This window comes from Ovis aries, chromosome 6 (assembly GCF_016772045.2).
Source record: "Ovis aries strain OAR_USU_Benz2616 breed Rambouillet chromosome 6, ARS-UI_Ramb_v3.0, whole genome shotgun sequence".
NCBI classification, from domain to species: Eukaryota; Metazoa; Chordata; class Mammalia; order Artiodactyla; family Bovidae; genus Ovis; species Ovis aries.
This window is the reverse complement of record NC_056059.1, coordinates 20,171,614-20,189,621: the sequence shown is the minus strand read 5'-3', so window position 1 is coordinate 20,189,621 and position 18,008 is coordinate 20,171,614. Positions and strand designations below refer to the sequence as shown.

The following is an 18,008-nucleotide window of genomic DNA, read 5'->3' as shown; positions in this document are numbered from 1 at the left end:
CAGTGCTTCTCTGTTTATAATAGCCAGGACATGGAAGCAACATATATGTCTATCAGCAGATGAATGGATAAGGACATTGTGGTACATATATACACAATGGAATATTACTCAGCTATAAAAAAGAAGGCATTGAGTCAGTTCTAATGAGGTGGATGAAACTACAGCCTATTATGTACAGAGTGAAGTAAATCAGAAAGAAAAACACCAATACAGACTTTAGAAAGACGGTAATGATGACTCTATATGCAAGACAGCAAAAGAGACACAGATGTAAAGAACAGACGTTTGGACGATGTGGGAGAAGACAAAGGCAGGATGATATAAGAGAACAGCACTGAAACATGTATATTACCATATGTGAAACAGATGACCAGCGCAAGTCTCATGAATGAAGCAGAGCACTCAAGGCTGGTGCACTGGGACAACCCAGAGGGATGGGGTGGGGAGGGAGGGGGGAGAGGGGTTCAGGAAGAGGGGACACCTGTACACCCAAGGCTGATTCTCGTCGATGTATGGCAAAACCACCACAACATTGTAAAGTAATTAGCCTCCAATTAAAATAAATAAACTAATTTAAAAAAAACTCAGTGCCTCTAAACTTCTGCTATGAAATTCAACAAAATCTTTTCATATCAATAAATATTCAAAGGCAGCTAATTCAAAAATGTCAGCGTTTATTTACACATTGCATATTGCAAAAAGCTTGAAGAAAAAAAAAAGAAGTTTCAACAGGAAGTTAATTAGCAAATTCTGCCTGTTTCTAGCACTTGGGGGAGGTTGAATCTCAGCGTTCTTAGAGACTGGAATCCTGATGGCAGGCCTTCAGATGTTCTGATCACTTGCCAAGGAAGTGCCATACTTGATCTGCATTAAAATGGGGAAGCAGGGTGTTAGGGGAGGGGTAAAGAGGGAGGGAGGAGGGAAGAGAGGAGAAGACAAATTAAATTCAGACTTTCCAGAAGTGCTCAGACAGATATAAACAATCAGAACTTAGGGTGACACACTTCTATACTTAAAGTCACTCACCTTTAAACTCTGGTTCTAAGTTCTCTCATTTGGCTCAGGTCTGATATTCTAAAGGATCACACTTTATTTCATACATCTTGCTCAGTTCTTTAGTCTTTACTGATTAATACTGAAGTTAAGTATCCTAGCTGCGGCATGAAAGGTCTAGGCAAACCCTGCACTATAAAATGTGACTGCCTGTCAAATAGCCCAGATGGGATAGAATTGCAAAGAAACAATCTTACTTCCCCCTATAAGGAATAGAGCTTGCCTCCCCATGAAATCATTATCTATAGATTTGCTCCTTTCTAAACATCTTAGAACTTGGACTCACAGTAAACAGTTCTCATTTTTTCCTCCAAACTTGCAAGTTGAGTATTCTAATATTTTATATTGAAACAAAAAGACAAAAAGCCTTGCAATATTTTAAAAGATGATACATACGTATTCTGAAATTTTTACTATAGAACATTTTTATTTCTTTCTCACAATAGCTTTAAATAATGGTAATTTTAAAATTCTATTTTTAATTCTACTTTAAATTTTGATTTTAACATCTTCTGTTAAAATGAGTGGGGATTTCCCTGGTGGTTCAGTGGTTAAGTATTTGCCTTCCAGTGCCAGGGACACAGGTTCTATCCCTGGTTGGGACCAGGGGAACTAAGATCCCACATGCCGCAGGGCAACCAAACCCACACGCTGCAATCAGACAGAAGCCCAAGCACCACAACAAAAATCCCGCGTGCCGCAACTGAGACCCGACGCAGCCAAATAAATAAACACTAAGAGTATAAAATGAGTCATTCATTGAAATAATGATAGATAATCAATAAAATTTCACCAATACAGACATTGAAAGTCTTAAAAATTTATCCGAACTAGCTGGAAACTTAGCACTTTACCAACAAAGTCACTGCACAAACTACTTTCCAGACTAAAAGTAATAAACGTGTTCCTTATTGTCTGAAATTAGAAATAACTGATTCCATCTGAAAGTTTTAATGACTATGTTAAAATGTGCTTTACTTTCTATCATTTTTAACCTACTGTATTTTTTGGGGTCTCCACTACTATAAACAAATAAATTTACATATCTAGCTCCTTAAGAACCAACATAAACCATACCTTCTTCATTACTTCCTTTATTCAGTGAAAACGACACCTGAAAGGCAAGATCAGAGTCTCTGTTACAACAAATACTTAGATGTGGAAATGATACTCAGGATGCTTTTTTTAAAAAAAACATAAAATTATGGAACAAAGTTAACACACAATGGTTCTCTAACCTAAAAAAAGTAAATCCTCTTTACCTTTTTATTATTATTGCCTATTCTTTTAAATAAACAAACCATAGGCTTAAGAGTCAAATAAGATAAAAAGCATTCTTAGAAATATTTTCTCTCATTAACCCATGGGAACTACTGAGAATATGAAGAGACTTTTTTTTGCAGTTGCTTCCTTGGCTGGGTCTTTAGAATAAAAATTCAACACACATGTTCACAGACGTGCATGCACATGTGTAAAGAAGCACACACACTCTTTAGCTGTCTCCTAGAGTATTTAATTTTTCTACTTTGATGACTGTGCCAAGATTCTTACAGTAGATATAATCTATGGTAGACAAGATTGAAAGAAAAGTTTTTCTGAGATATAAGATTTTTTCCTAATTATGAACACATTTTAAAGTTGTTTTTTTTTTTCGTCAAACTATATTGAGAGATCTATTACTCACAGAAAAGAATGCAGAAAGCTCCAAAATATTAGAATAAAATCTATGTAACCATCACCCAAGTCAAGAAATGGAACATGCCAGGTACTTCCCCAATCATAAGCTCTTCTCCCTGAGGAATAACCACCACCCTGATTTTATAACACATTTTTCAGATTTCAAATTTAATCATCAAGTTCTAATTCTCTCAATCTGCTCAGCCCCGGTAGGAAAGAGGCTGATATTTGAGGTCAGTGGCAAATGTACCAATGGAACCATGTACCACACACCTGAGTATTCAACCTAAAAAGCATTACAGAAAAGAAACGAACAAACTATTCGAACTAAAACATTTATCATTACATTTAAAAAATAATTCTAACAACTTTTTATTTATTTACTCTTAAAATAAATTTCTTGGTTGGTAGAATATATTCAGAATGTATAAAGTCCTGTTTTGTCAAAGAAAACAAACCATAACACTCAAGAGACAATAACTATGAAAGTCTGGGAATGAAGTTTTTTCACATTTTTCTATAATAATATTAATATATGCCAAAAGAGAGACCAACATTAAATTGATTCTTAAACATAACACTTACAGAAAATGTAACAACAACAAAAAAAATGCACAGAGCTACATTGTAAAGTGACCTAATCCGAACCCTCAGTCCCAGGAGTCACCATCACTACATTTTCCTTGTAAGAAATAAAGGGAGGATTTTCAGTTACTTCCTTCTCCTAATTTCTCTATAGGGGATGAATGTGGGCACCCTCTACTCATCGAAGATAAATTCTCCAGGAAAATGAATTACTTTATGAGTGAGTAAGTGAAAGCTACTTCAGTTCAGTTCAGTTCAGTCGCTCAGTCATGTCCGACTCTTTGCGACCCCATGAATCGCAGCACGCCAGGCCTCCCTGTCCATCAGCAACTCCCGGAGTTCACTCAAACTCATGTCCATTGAGTCGGTGATGCCATCCAGCCATCTCATCCTGGGTCGTCCCCTTCTCCTTCTGCCCCCAATCCCTCCCAGCATCAAAGTCTTTTTCAATGACTCAACTCTTTGCATGAGGTGGCCAAAGTACTAGAGTTTCAGCTTCAGCATCATTCCTTCCAAAGAACACCCAGGGCTGATCTCCTTTAGGATGGACTGGTTGGATCTCCTTGCAGTCAAAGGGACTCTCAAGAGTCTTCTCCAACACCACAGTTCAAAAGCATCAATTCTTTGGCGCTCAACTTTCTTCACACTCCAACTCTCACATCCATACATGACTACTGGAAAAACCATAGCCTTGACTAGATGGACCATTGTTATCAAAGTAATGTCTCTGCTTTTGAATATGCTGTCTAGGTTGGTCATAACTTTCCTTCCAAGGAATAAGTGTCTTTTAATTTCATGGCTGCAGTCACCATCTGCAGGGGTTTTGGAGCCCCGCAAAATAAAGTCTGACACTGTTTCCACTGTTTCCCCATCTATTTCCCATGAAGTGATGGGACCAGATGGCATGATCTTTATTTTCTGACCTAACAGAAGCAGAAGATATTAAGAAGAGATAGCAAGAATACACAGAAGAACTGTACAAAAAAGATCTTCACGACCAAGATAATCACGATGGTATGATCATTCACCTAGAGCCAGACATCCTGGAATGTGAAGTCAAGTGGGCCTTAGAAAGCATCACCACGAACAAAGCTAGTGGAGGTTATAAAATTCCAGTTGAGCTATTTCAAATCCTGAAAGATGATGCTGTGAAAGTGCTGCACTCAATATGCCAGCAAATTTGGAAAACTCAGCAGTGGCCACAGGACTGGAAAAGGTCAGTTTTCATTCCAATCCCAAAGAAAGGCAATGCCAAAGAATGCTCAAACTACTGCACAATTGCACTCATCTCACACGCTAATAAACTAATGCTCAAAATTCTCCAAGCCAGGCTTCAGCAATACGTGAACCGTGAACTTCCAGATGTTCAAGCTGGTTTTAGAAAAGGCAGAGGAACCAGAGATCAAATTGGCAACATCCACTGGATCATGGAAAAAGCAAGAGAGTTCCAGAAAAACATCTGTTTCTGCTTTATTGACTATGCCAAAGCCTTTGACTGTGTGGATCACAATAAACTGTGGAAAATTCTGAAAGAGAGGGGAATACCAGACTACCTGACCTGCCTCTTGAGAAACCTATATGCAGGTCAGCAAGCAACAGTTAGAACTAGACATGGAACAACAGACTGGTTCCAAATAGGAAAAGGAGTACATCAAGGCTGTATATTGTCACCCTGCTTATTTAACTTCTATGCAGAGTACATCATGAGAAACGCTGGGCTGGAAGAAGCACAAGCTGGAATCAAGATTGCCGGGAGAAATATCAATAACGTCAGATATGCATTTGACACCACCCTTATGGCAGAAAGTGAAGAGGAACTAAAAAGCCTGTTGATGAAAGTGAAAGAGGAGTGACAGCTGCTTAGTCGTATCCAACTCTTTGCGACCCCATGGACTATACAGTCCATGGAATTCTCCAGGCCAGAACACTGGATTGGGTAGCTTTTCCCTTCTCCAGGGGACCTTCCCAACCCAGGGATTGAACCCAGGTTTCCCGCATTGCAGGCAGATTCTTTACCAACTGAGCCACAATATACACCCATTGTAAACATGCAATCTCCTCTCCTTTCCCGCTCCAAAAATATTTCTCATGAATAATCATTTCTTTCAAACAAATCTAGTGCTTTCATTATCGAAATATTACACTTTTAATCAACCAAAGAAGGCTTACTCTGGCCTCTGTCCCTATTCATGTGTAAACTTTATGTTAAATTAATATAACTTTAATACAACTGCTTTTCACTCCTTCAGATAATCCCACTGGATCCCTGTGAAAGCATTTTCACCTGTAGGTTACATTTGTTCAAATTAATAAATAAACACGATACACTCAGCCAACATAAAATCTTGCTTTACCACATGATATGAGAATTGATATTCTTTTACTTTATTATAAGGATTTAAAATTAAAGAGAAAAAAGTTTCTGATTTTTCATTCAAGTGCAGTAGGGTTTCAGTTGAATTACATTACCTTGGGTATTCCATCCAGGCATTATGTTTCCATGGTTCATAAAGCAATTACTCTATATTCATGTTTTTCTTACAGTTTTATTGAGATATAACTGACATACAGCACTGTATAAGTTTAAGGTGTACAGCATAATGATTTAATTTACATCATGAAATGATTGCCACAATATGTTTAGTGAACATCCATCATTATCATATAGATACAAAATTAAATAATTTTTTCTCAGGATTTACTTTTTTTAAAGATTTTTTTATACAGACCATTTTTACAGTCTTTATTGAGTTTACTACAATATTGCTTCTATTTTATGGTTTTGTTCCCTTTGGCCATGAGGCATGTGGGATCTTAGCCCCCCAACCAGGGATCAAACCCATTCGCCTTGCAATGGAAGGAGAAGTCTTAACCACTCAACCAGAGGAGCTCTAGGATCTACTCTCTTAACAACTTTCACATATAACATATAGCAGTATCAACTATATTTATCATGCTTTACGTTACATCTCTAGTACTTACTTATAACGGGAGGTCTCTACCTTTTGCTGCCTTCATTTAATTCTTCTTCCTCTCACTTTCCACCTCTGGAAACCACAAATCCGATCTCTTTTTCTATGAGTGTATGAATGACCTACCACACTATGTTGGTTCCTGGCACACAATACAGTGATTTGGTATTTCTATACATGACAAAAGAGTCGCCACGATTAATCTAGTTACCATCTGTCACCACACAAAGATATTACAAAGATATTGACCATATTCCCCTTGTTGTACACTTCATCCCATGATTCACCTATTTGGTAACTGGAAGTATGTTCACTTTATTTTCACAATTTCTTTTCTGATTTATGAGTCAAAAAAACATGACCAGCTCTTAGTTATCCATAAACAAAATGTAAGAGTATTTTGTCTAAGTTTAATAAACATTCTCTTCCTTTCATGAACATATTCAATTGGCTAAAATTCTATTTTACTTTCACCTTCTCTGTTCATGTTTGAGTGGCAATGCAGTGAAGCTTTTAAGCAAAAGCTTTTTAAGCTTTTAAGGAAAAAGGGAAACCGAAGAAGGAGATATAAGGTGACTAGAATCGGATCTGGATTTATCAAGAAAATACCTTATTTAAAGTTTTTTTAATAGTGAACTGCCACAAAGATGTTTATTTTCAGAATCACAAATAAGAGAGATCTGTATAGCATGAATATTGTAGTGTGACCTTGTTAGAAAAATCACACCCACAGAAAGTCTCCCCTCTAAAGGAAAACACAGTCCTTTTTGATAGAAATGTAAAGTGAGTGCCCACAGAGGGAAGGTCTCTTGCGGAAGCAGTCCAAGCAGTCCAGATAAGAGAACCTCCCAGTCAGACTGACTTAAGAACTTAGTTCTGAGTTGGCTTGATTTCAACAACCAGACACCAAGGATGGTCATCTTGTTCTGAGATGTGCAAGGAAACTGTGGCCGCTGTTCTCAGTAGCTCTAAGCAGAGATGAAGTGCATGCCCAAAGGAAATCATCTGAGAAGCATGCAGCTAAAAGCCCTATCCAACAACTCTAATGGACTGCAACATTATTCTGCTGGTTATTACTTCTCATATTTGAAACTATTTAACAATATTCACTCATTGGTAATTTCCTATTAGGGCACAGAACCCCAAAATACACACTTCTAAACTACCTGGTCTATTGATTATCTTTGTTGTGGACCTCTAGAAAAACGTAAATATGGCTTTGGTGTGAATTTTTTTAAAGAAGACTCAGACTCACATGAGACACTGTTGATGATGGATTTATAATCCTTCATCTGGATTCATCTTTGATTTAGTATGTAAATACAAACATGCATTTATAAGACTGCTGGTGGCTTTAGTGGTGAGAGATGACTAGCGTATATACTGATGGCATTAACTGCCACTGGAACTCCTTCTAAGGCCCTGGTCTCCTGAATGCACTGCTCTTTACAATTCAGCTAAGAAGTCTTGACATCAAATAAAAAATGACCATCCAAAATGTTACACAGCACTGTGGACATACTGATTTACTGAATAAATAAGATCTACTCAATGTAGTCAGAATAATACTTTTAATTAAACTTGAAATTTCCCCTCACTTTTTTCCTTCAAAGCACTCCTCTCCATGCCTCCATGCACCATCAGCATTGTCATCTCCTAGCTTGCTGTGCTCCAGATTTGCACTCTGGAGACTGCTTGCAGTGAAGTCTGGTCAGGCGAAGGCGGAAACAAGTCAGACTGAGACAGCCAAGACTTCCCTGGGAGGTGTTCTATCCTCCCAGTTTGAGACATCTTTCCCCTTTTGGGAAGTTTTCCATCACTGCTGTGATCTAAAGGTGCACAGAATCACAGGACTGGGTCCCTGCAACTAAGCAGGAGCGTGGTTACTTATTCTCCTTGGCCCGAATTGCAGGTTCTAACAGCTTCACATCTCTGCAGCTACCGGGCTGTGTAGGGTCTGAGGCTAGGCTAGGACTCCATTGCAATGGCTCTGGTTCTCTCTCAGTCCTATGCGCACTGAGATTGTGTGCAGAATCTCACAAAGTTCAAACTTTGTTGTTTTTTTTTTTTCTCTTCCAGTAAAATAACTATAATCAGCGCATACTAAGCTTTTACCAAATAACCTAATTCAAACTTCTCCCAACTTTGCATGCTGCCCAGAGGGTGTCCATTTCCAGAGAGAGCAGAATACAAGGAAAATACCTGAACAGAAAGAAATGTGTGGGAGAATTATAGGGCAAAAAATTCCCAGACAGGATATATGGTTAAGTTCTACATTGAGTTATTATGTTGTGGACACTGACTCACTCTTTCTCCTAATCCTTTCTGCTTAAGTCTCTGAGAAAGAACTACTTTTCATAGAATAATGTGAACTAGGTTGACTTTTCCACTGCTCATGCATTAATGGAACGGGATACTCATGAAGAAGTGCTCTCTTCATCACTGGAAGTAGTCAAGAGGCTGGAATACTCAAAAAATAATCAAGAAGGGGCTTCTCTCTGTGGCCAAATTAGTTCGACAATACTATTGATACAATAGGGGCAATAAACCCCAATATTTAATTAATACTTTCTAGCTGCTCTCTATTTTACCTGGACTACCTAATTCAGTTCTCTACAACAGCCCTCAGTACAAGGAAGATACTATTATTAGCTTCTTATTTTATAAATAAGGAAACCAAGGCATAAATAAGTTAAGCAATTTGCTTCCAACTGTGAATAAGAGTTGGGATTTGGGTGCAGTCTGATTCCAGAAAAAAAAAATTTTTTTTTCCTTGAAGTTTTGCTGAACCAAAACTGACATGGGATAAACTGCACACATTTATAGTGTACGGTTTGATAAGTTTTGACATATATACACACACACACACACATACTCATGAAACCATTAACACTATCAAGATAATAATCATAGTCACTATCAATCCCAAGTTCCTTCCATCCCTGTAAGTGATTGTAATCCCTCCAACCAATCACCTGTTCTGTGTTAGTACACATAAGTGTCCGCATATTCTAAAATTATAAATGGTATAATACATGTATCTGCCTTTTTCTATTCCATATAATTTTTTAAAATTCAGCCATGTCATGCTGCTGCTACTGCTGCTGCTGCTAAGTCACTTCAGTTGTGTCCGACTCTGTGCGATCCCATAGACGGCAGCCCACCAGGCTCTGCCGTCCCTGGGATTCTCCAGGCAAGAACACTGGAGTGGGTTGCCATTTCCTTTTCCATTGCATGAAAATGAAAAGTGAAAGTGAAGTCACTGAATTGTGTCCAACTCTCAGCGACCCCATGGACTGCAGCCTACCAGGCTCCTCCGTCCATGGGATTTTCCAGGCAAGAGTACTGGAGTGGGGTGCCATTGCCTTTTCTGTCAGCCACATCATAGCATGTATCAATAATTCATTTCTTTTTATGGGTATTTCCTCATACGAATATACCACAATTTATTTCTATTGATAGAAATATGGTTTGTTTCCAATTTTTGTCTATTACAAATAAAGCCACCATAGGTAAGTCTCTGTACGAACAAAGACTTCCATTTCTATTGGGAAAATAAAGAGTGACATGGCTAGATCATACGGTAGGTATATGTTTAACTTTCTAAGAAAATGCCAAACTGTTTCCCAAAGTAGTTTTACCATTCTGCATTCCAATAAGCACGTGGGGAAGCCCCAGTTTGGTTTTCAATTTGCAGATACACATCCTCCTGATGACTGGTAAAGTTGAGCATCATCTCCTGTTTTCAGAATACCTTCTTTGGCAAAGCAACCATTCATATGTTTTGCAGTTTTTGTGGTGGGAGGCTGATGTTCTGTTTTCTTATTATTCAATTATGAGAATTCTTTAAGTTCTGGATACAAGTCCCTTTATCAGGCATACAATTTTCAAATGTTTTCTTGCAGCACGTAGCTTATTTTCATTCTCCTAAGAGTGTCATTTACAGAACAAAAATTAATTTTGATGAAGTTCAACTTAACATTTAAACAAAACAGATTGCACTTGGACTGCAAGGAGCTCCAACCAGTCCATCCTAAAGGAAATCAACCCTGAATACTCATTGGAAGGACTGATGCTGAAGCTGAAACTTCAACACTGTGGAACTCATGCAAAGAACTGACTCATTTGAAAAGACCCTGATGCTGGAAAAGATTGACGGCAAGGCAGGAGGGGAAGGGTACGACAGAGGGTGAGATGGTTGGATGGCATCACCGACTCAATGGACATGGGTTTGGGTGGACTCCAGGAGTTGGTGATGGACAGGGAGGCCCGGTGTGCTGCAGTTCATGGGGTGGCAAAGAGTTGGACACGACTGAGCGACTCAACTGAACTGAACTTAGTGTTATATCTAAGAAATCTTGCCTAACTAACCCAAGGTCAAAACTGGTTTAGTTTTCTGTTTTAAATTTTGTCTTACAAAATTTACACTTTACAGAATTATAATACATAGTGCAAGGTATGGATTAAAGTGTGTTTTTTTCCTCACATAGGGAATAATCAACTGTTCACAAACTATTTGTTGAAAAGATTATTACTTCAAAAATCAGTTGTCTACATATATGTAGGTCTATCTGTGGATTTGTTTTCACTGATCTCTTCTCTAGTTTTATACCACTACTACACTCTTTTCATTACTGTAGTTGTGTAAAATGACTGTAAGTCAGGTAGAATTAGTATTCTAACCTTGTTCTCCACAAAGCCGTTGAGTCTAATTCTAGGTCCTTAGTATTTACATACATGGGTTTGCTGATTTCTACAAAAAAAGTGTTCTGAAATCTGATTGATACTGCATTAAACCTGCAGATCAATTAGAGAATTGACATCATAACAATATTGAGTCTTCCAAATCATAAACATGAAATATTTTCCCATTTATTTAGTTCTGTATCTATGGGCTATATGTGATAGTTTTCAGGGTTCAGGATCTTCACATTTTTTTTTTCCAGATTTACTGTGAAGTGTTTCACATTTTTGAAGTCATTATAAATAATGCATTTATTTTTAGTTTCTAATTTTTGTTCCTAATACACAAAAACACAACTGTTTACTGTATACTGAGCCTGTATCCTGCAACCCTGCTAAAGTCACGTATTATAATAGCTTTCAGGTTCATTTTATTGAAAATTCAATATAGACACTCATGTGTCCCCCTTTGCAACCTGGACGCCGCTCCTTCTCTTTAGCGCCTTACTGTGCTGGGTAGAACCTTTGGTAAATGCCGAATAAAAGTAGCAGGAGTCAAGGCCCAGAGCTGTGTTTACAGAGAGATATTTTAAGTGCAGATTTAATTTGTTTATACCTGTTTCTTCTTCAGTGAGCTTTGGTATTTTACGTATTTCAAGAAATCTGTCCAGTTTCACCCAAATTCTGAAATTAACTTATGCAAAGTTTTTCACAATACTGCTCTATTATTCTCCTATTATCTCCCAAATCAGTAGTGATGTCACTTGCCTCATTCATGACATTAAAGATTTGTGTTCTCTTTTCTTTCCTGATCATTTTGGCTAAAGGTTTATCAATTTTGCTGGTCTTCACAAAGAATAAAGTTTTGGTTTCATTAATTTTTTTCCTGGACATTCAAATTCTGTTAATTATGAAATACTACAAAAGCACAGAAAATGTAAAGACCATTATAACAAATATCTATTCTCTGGATTTTTTTCAGAGTTAACATTTTGTTATTTCAGAAACTTTATAACTGAAGTCTCTTTTTCTCCCTATCCATCGAAAATAAAAACCTTATTTATTTTTATTCCTTCTCAGAAGTAACTTCTCCTAACCACCAGGAGAAACGCTGGCTGAAACCAGTGTTTATTGTTCTTATTTATGTTTCAAAAATGTGAAAAACATGTCTGTTTATATTCACTAAAAATCTATGGTGCTACTTGGAGTGTTTTAAACTTTATTTCAACAATACACGCAATGTTGCAAACATTTTTTCACCCAACACTGCACTTTCAGATTTTATCCATGTAGAGTTATATAGTTTTAATTCACAGATTTTACCTATGGTATAGCATTCCACTGTATAAGTATACTACAGTTTATTTACCCAGTTTTCTATTGACAGGCATTTGTTCAGTTTCCAACTTGCCCATGTCTGATTATAAAAAGACAGGTATTAGTGTTTCTATAGAATGTATATCTAGAAAGTAACTTCAGAGTAGTAGGTTATAAGCACCTTCAACCATACTAGAAATTACTTGACTGCTTTTCAAGGTGGTTACACTAATTTATACTCCCACAAGCGTATCGACTAGTACGAGAGGTCTCCTTTCCACATGTTTAAAAACACTTAATAAATGCTGGCCAATCTGATAGCCATGAACTTGCACTGTGTCTTAAGTTTGATTTCACCGATCACTGCAGAAATACAGCAAATTTTCACATGTTTTCTAGTAATGTCAATACCCTCTCTCATGAGTTGCCCATTCATACTGCTTGCCCATTTCCCCCCCCTACTGGGTTATTTTCTTCCTGTTGATTTGAATAAACTGTTAATCCTTTTGTCACTTCATGCAAAGATCTTCCAATCAGTGGCATATCTTTTAACTTATTCTGTGGTATCTTTTGTTTACAGATTAAAAAAACTTTGTTTATATTTATCAGTCTTCTTTAGGTTATCCCTGGCCCTTTAATATTCCATATAAACTTTAGGATTATCTTACCAAGTTCAATGAAAATCCTATTGGAATTCTTATAAAAACAGATTGACTTCTTTAATTAACATGGGAGATACTGTCATTTTCATAACTAAGTGTTCTCTTGAACTATTGATACATCTATTTGGGTTGTCTGTCTGTTCTTGATTTAACATTATTGTTTATATTTTAAACAAGACTGGCCATTCATCTATGTTTAGAAAGGTATTGCCAAAAGCAACTTAGACTATCCCTTTCTGATCACCTATAAACCTGTGTCTGTAGTGTCTTCATTTTAATTTTGGATTTGTTATTTATGTCTTCTCTCTTTCACGGTCCTTCGTTTAATGGTGGTTTGGTCGCTAAGTTGTGTTTGACTCTTCCCCAGTGGACTGTAGCCCCCCTGGCTCCTCTGTCCATGAGATTCTCCAGGTAAGAATACTGGAGTTGCCATTTCCTTCTCCGGGGGATCTTCCCAACCCAGGGATTTAACTTGAGTCTCCTGCACGCAGGCCGACTCCTGACCCACTGAGCTACCAGGGAATTAAGTTTGTCCATATTGTCAGCTCTGTATGAAGAAAACCCAGCTGCTGTTTTAACAGATCTTTTCCATATCTCCTTGTTTTCTAGTTCATTAAATATTTGCTCTACCCTATATAATTTTCTTTCCTATAATGTGAAAAGACAGGAAAAAAACAGAAATTGTTGAGTTGAACATTTAGCCTCTCAACATTCTTTTTTCATTTCTGCTGTATATCTAATTTCTCTCAAAACCTGTTTTTGCAGCATCATGCAAGTTCTGACACAGAGTGATCTAGTTATTCATTTTAAATATTTTATAATTTGTTACAATTCATTTTTTTGGCATGACATATAGAAGTGACTTAGCAGCATAGTAGTGTTTTTAGTTTCCAAACAGCAAGGATTTGGGATTTTTTCTTTTAATACTTTTTAACTGATTGGTAACTTGGTTACACTACTGACAGAGAACGTGGTTTGCATTACCTCAACTCCTTAGCACCTTTTTCCAACTCTTTGTGGCCTAACGTATACTTAATTTCTGGAAGTGTCCAGGTGTACTAAAAAAACAATGTATTCTCTAATTCTATACGTCTATTAGACAAAGCTTATAAATACTGTTCCTATCTTCTCAACATACGTATTTTCCAAATACTTTAAATATAGTAAAGGACCCTAAAAGTAGCATCTTAGATCCCAGGCATCAAATCAACTGTCGTTCGATATTAATATTAGATCTGAAAGGACAACTACATGTGTGTGCACAAATGCACACTCACGTGTGCACACGCATTCACAAAGATGCATTCTTTCTTCCCTATAAAGGCTCTGAACCTTGTTCCCTGAAATAAAGCTCCAGTTTCTAGTCACATGGTATTTAAACAATGGGAAAGAGTTCTACACTTTAGGCTATTAAAAAAAAAAAAGACACTATCCCCCAAAAATATAATTGGATGGTTCAGTTGGTAGCCAGTGGTCACACACAGTAACCTGGACACACAGAGTAACAATCTGTCTCTGTGGATCCTGAGTGTGTTCAGGTTTAGGTAACAAACCTTGTTTTGGACACAGCCATGCCTTGCATGACTGTATATAATTCAAGCATCTATATTTATAAACAAAATTCACTAACCTTCCTGACTACTTCAGCTCTCCTTATCATCCTTAGATAAATGACATATTACTTATTTTCTGTTCTGTTTCTAAGATTTTTCCAAATTAGAGTCATCAGGTTGTCGGCTTTTGTTTTTCTTGGTTATGGCAACACTGTTTTTCCTAATTGATCTGTACATATTTTGGGGTGACTACTTAATGATTTTAGGGGGGTCTCAATGCCACTACACTTAACTGTGTTCTGATCGATACCTGTTCAAAAGTATATGCTTTCTGTAACGATTCTATTAATCACTCAAAAGCTGAGTCCATTTCTTTTCTTTTGGTGCTTTAAGAGTATCTAATCATCAAAGCAATTACTTTATCCTAAAATCTCACCTAATCAATAGACATGACCGAGCACAAACTCAGATACATCTAGAAAGTGAAAACTTACTGCTACCTGGCTTCATTTTAACCATTACTTCATACTCATTTAACATCTTCACATCTATCTTAAGATAATATTACCTAAGTTGATTAACTTTTAAGAATGAGTTCGCTTATTCTAAGCCCACTGATAAACCTCGGGGTTATAGTTTGTTTCCATATAGGCCCAGGATTGATGTGGTGTGAATATGATCAAATTTGATGGATGACTGTGATGCCTTAAGTTATTCTGAGCAAGCAAAGAACAAACAAAAGTCGACAGTACTTTGAAGTCAGTATATAGCAATAGAGAGATATGGGAATCTATACCTAAGCAATGTTGATTCAAACATCTCAGTGTGGTTTTGAAGATATAAAGTGACAGTCGCTCAGTCATGTCTGATTCTTTACGACCCCATGGACTATACAGTCCATGGAATTCTCCAGGCCAGAATACTGGAGTGGGTAGCCGTTCCCTTCTCCACAGGATCTTCCCAACCCAGGGATCGAACCCAGGTCTCCTGCATGGAAGGTGGATTCTTTACCAGCTGAGCTGGATTCTTTACCAGCTGAGCCACCACGGAAGCCCAAGAATACTGGAGTGGGTACCCTATACCTTTTTCAGTGGATCTTTCTGACTCAGGAATCAAACTGGGGTCTCCTGCATTGCAGGTGGATTCTTTACCAGCTGAGCTACCAGGGAAGAGAGAAAATGCCAAGCCAAAATGCTCTGACTACAAAAAATTTCATTATTACAAGCTGATAAAATCCTCTTGACTAAGTGTTACCTAATCTGAGCTCCAAAATCACTAATGAGGCTGCTAAAAGAGCAATTCTTTGACTTATAAATTTTTAGTGGTGAAATCCCATATACAGTAATTTCTACTAGAGCTGATGAAGGACTGCCTTCTCTGCATTTTTATCTTCTATTACAGCCTTCTCAGTGAAAAATCAGCATAGCACCTTCTTCATCATTACGAAACAGAGCAAAGCTACCAAACCATATAATTAAATCTGGATGTTAATGTTTCTGAATTCTAATCTTGTCCCCCATATCTAACTACCTAGATTATATCCAAGTTCTCCAATTATTTTAAGAGGACTTTTCCTACTTAAATGTTAGGAAATTTTTTTTTTTTAAAGATGTAAGACAGAAACTTTCATCTTGGAGCTAACTTTAAAACAAAACTCTGTTATACCTATCATTTATAAATTCGAAACTACAAAGGAATAGTCTTCTTTTTTTTTTTGGCTGCATGTGGGATCTAGTTTCCTGACCAGGGATCGAATTCGGGTCTCCTGCATCTGGAGTGTGGAGTCTTAGCCACTGGACCACCAGTGAAGTCCCATAAAGTAGAATGGTCTTAATCTGAGATTAATGGGAGACTACATGAATAAAGATAAAAAGTTATTAACTTGTTTTCCTCTATTTTTTTCTTAAAGAATAATAAATGAGAACTAAGTTCAGAATGTAATCGACACAGATACAAAACTGAAAACTTGGAGAAAACAAACTGACATCGTAGGGTGCATGATTATCAGGGCTCCCCTGCACCTTCCTTGCCTCCCTGGAGCCCATTCTTGCCAACACAGCCGAAGTGATCTTGTTAAAATCTAAGTCAGATCATATCATTACATCATACTTTTGCTCAAAACCTTTCAATGGTTCCATCTTACTCAGAATAAGAAATGAAATTCTTAAAATAATCTTTACAGGGTGTTTTTCAGAAGGTCTTTCGTAATAACTTGCCTCCATTTTTACCGCAGATCCAAACATTTTTGATCTCAGCTCCTCCTTTCTCCCCTAGACTCCCCTATCCTACCAGTCATGGTGGTTTCCTGGGCATTTCGTCAACAGATCAAGCACCCACTTGCCTATGGCCTTTGGTCTGCGGTGTGGGACGCTCTTTATTCAGACAGTCACATGGCCTAGTCCCGTACCGTCTACAAATCCAGATTCGGGTCAGTTCCCGGCTCACGCGGCTGTCCCTCACGCTTCCCAGTCGCTACAGCGCCCGCCCCCGACTCCAGGCACTGGATCCCCTCTTCCTGGCTCATTTCTTATCCCTGCATTTATCACATTGAGAAACACTTTATACTTTACTTGAGTGTTTATTATCCATCACTGCAACTACAATGTTAGCTATACGAGGACAGCTTTTTGTATCTTCTCTGTAATACTGCATCTCCAGTACCTAGCATCTAACCACACATAGCAGGCAATAATTAAACAGCTGATTAATTAGTGAAAAACAATTCAAAGCAGCCATTGTGAGTAAACACTTTTGTTGGTCCTGAAGTAAAGAGCTAAACTCACTAGTTTTCTGATAATTAGTTTAAAGAGAAAAAACCCAGAAACCTTAAATTTATAGATGGGATTTCTAGCCTAAGATCACTCCTGAATATGCTTTACACAGCAATATTACTTGATTATCTGAATTTTCTTATTTAGTGGGCTCCAAGTATTACTTTACTAATAAATTCAGTTGCCTCAAGGCAGCATTATCACTAAGACCTATAAAAATCTAAAGATATTCTCCTTAGAGAAGGAACGTTTGTGAGGTAACCAAACTAAATGGAAAAAAAAGGAAAAGAAACTTAAGACAAAATGCACTTGTGCCAGCAGCCAGTCACAATTTTTATTCAGTCCACAGACAGAGTGGATAACTTGTGAGGATAGGTCAGTGCAGAGGAGAGCTAATGGATTTAAACAATAATAAACTGGTGAAAATAGTATCATAGGAAATTAGTTACATGGTTAACTTCAGAAAACAGAACAACAGTAACAAGTTTGAAATCTAAATTCCTTGGATAAAAAATAATTTTAATGCTAGTTTTTAATTTTATGCTTCCCAAAGACATGATAGATTTCACTGATAGATTTTTCAGAACTTCTGTTAGACTTCCCCATGGGATTTATTAGAATAAAGGATAATTTGGACATCTGTTGCTTACCGATTCAACTAATGATCTTGCTTCCTCTTCAGAGCAATGGAAAGGGCTATCACATACCTGGACATTTGTGCTGGAGAGGAAAAGA

At 37.4% G+C, this 18,008-nt stretch overlaps 1 protein-coding gene across 12 annotated transcripts in view; it reads right to left on the bottom strand.

Moving 5' to 3' along the window:
• Nucleotides 1-654: 654 nt before the first annotated feature.
• The window catches only part of PPA2 (inorganic pyrophosphatase 2), a 96,723-nt gene continuing 79,369 nt past the window's right edge, over nucleotides 655-18,008 (bottom strand). For 4 of the 12 annotated variants that reach the window (XM_042251171.2, XM_042251173.2, XM_042251169.2 and 1 more), the window contains 2 exons: nucleotides 17,924-17,993; nucleotides 6,298-6,458 (listed from right to left, as the gene is read on the bottom strand). In XM_042251171.2, coding sequence (XP_042107105.1) covers nucleotides 6,330-6,458; nucleotides 17,924-17,993 — 199 coding nt within the window. In that variant the 3' untranslated portion in view covers nucleotides 6,298-6,329. Of the gene's footprint in view, nucleotides 865-2,130; nucleotides 2,168-5,841; nucleotides 10,215-17,923; nucleotides 17,994-18,008 lie in introns of those variants that run through there. The other 8 variants (XM_004009654.6, XM_060417551.1, XM_027970833.3 and 5 more) reach the window with 5 other exon arrangements.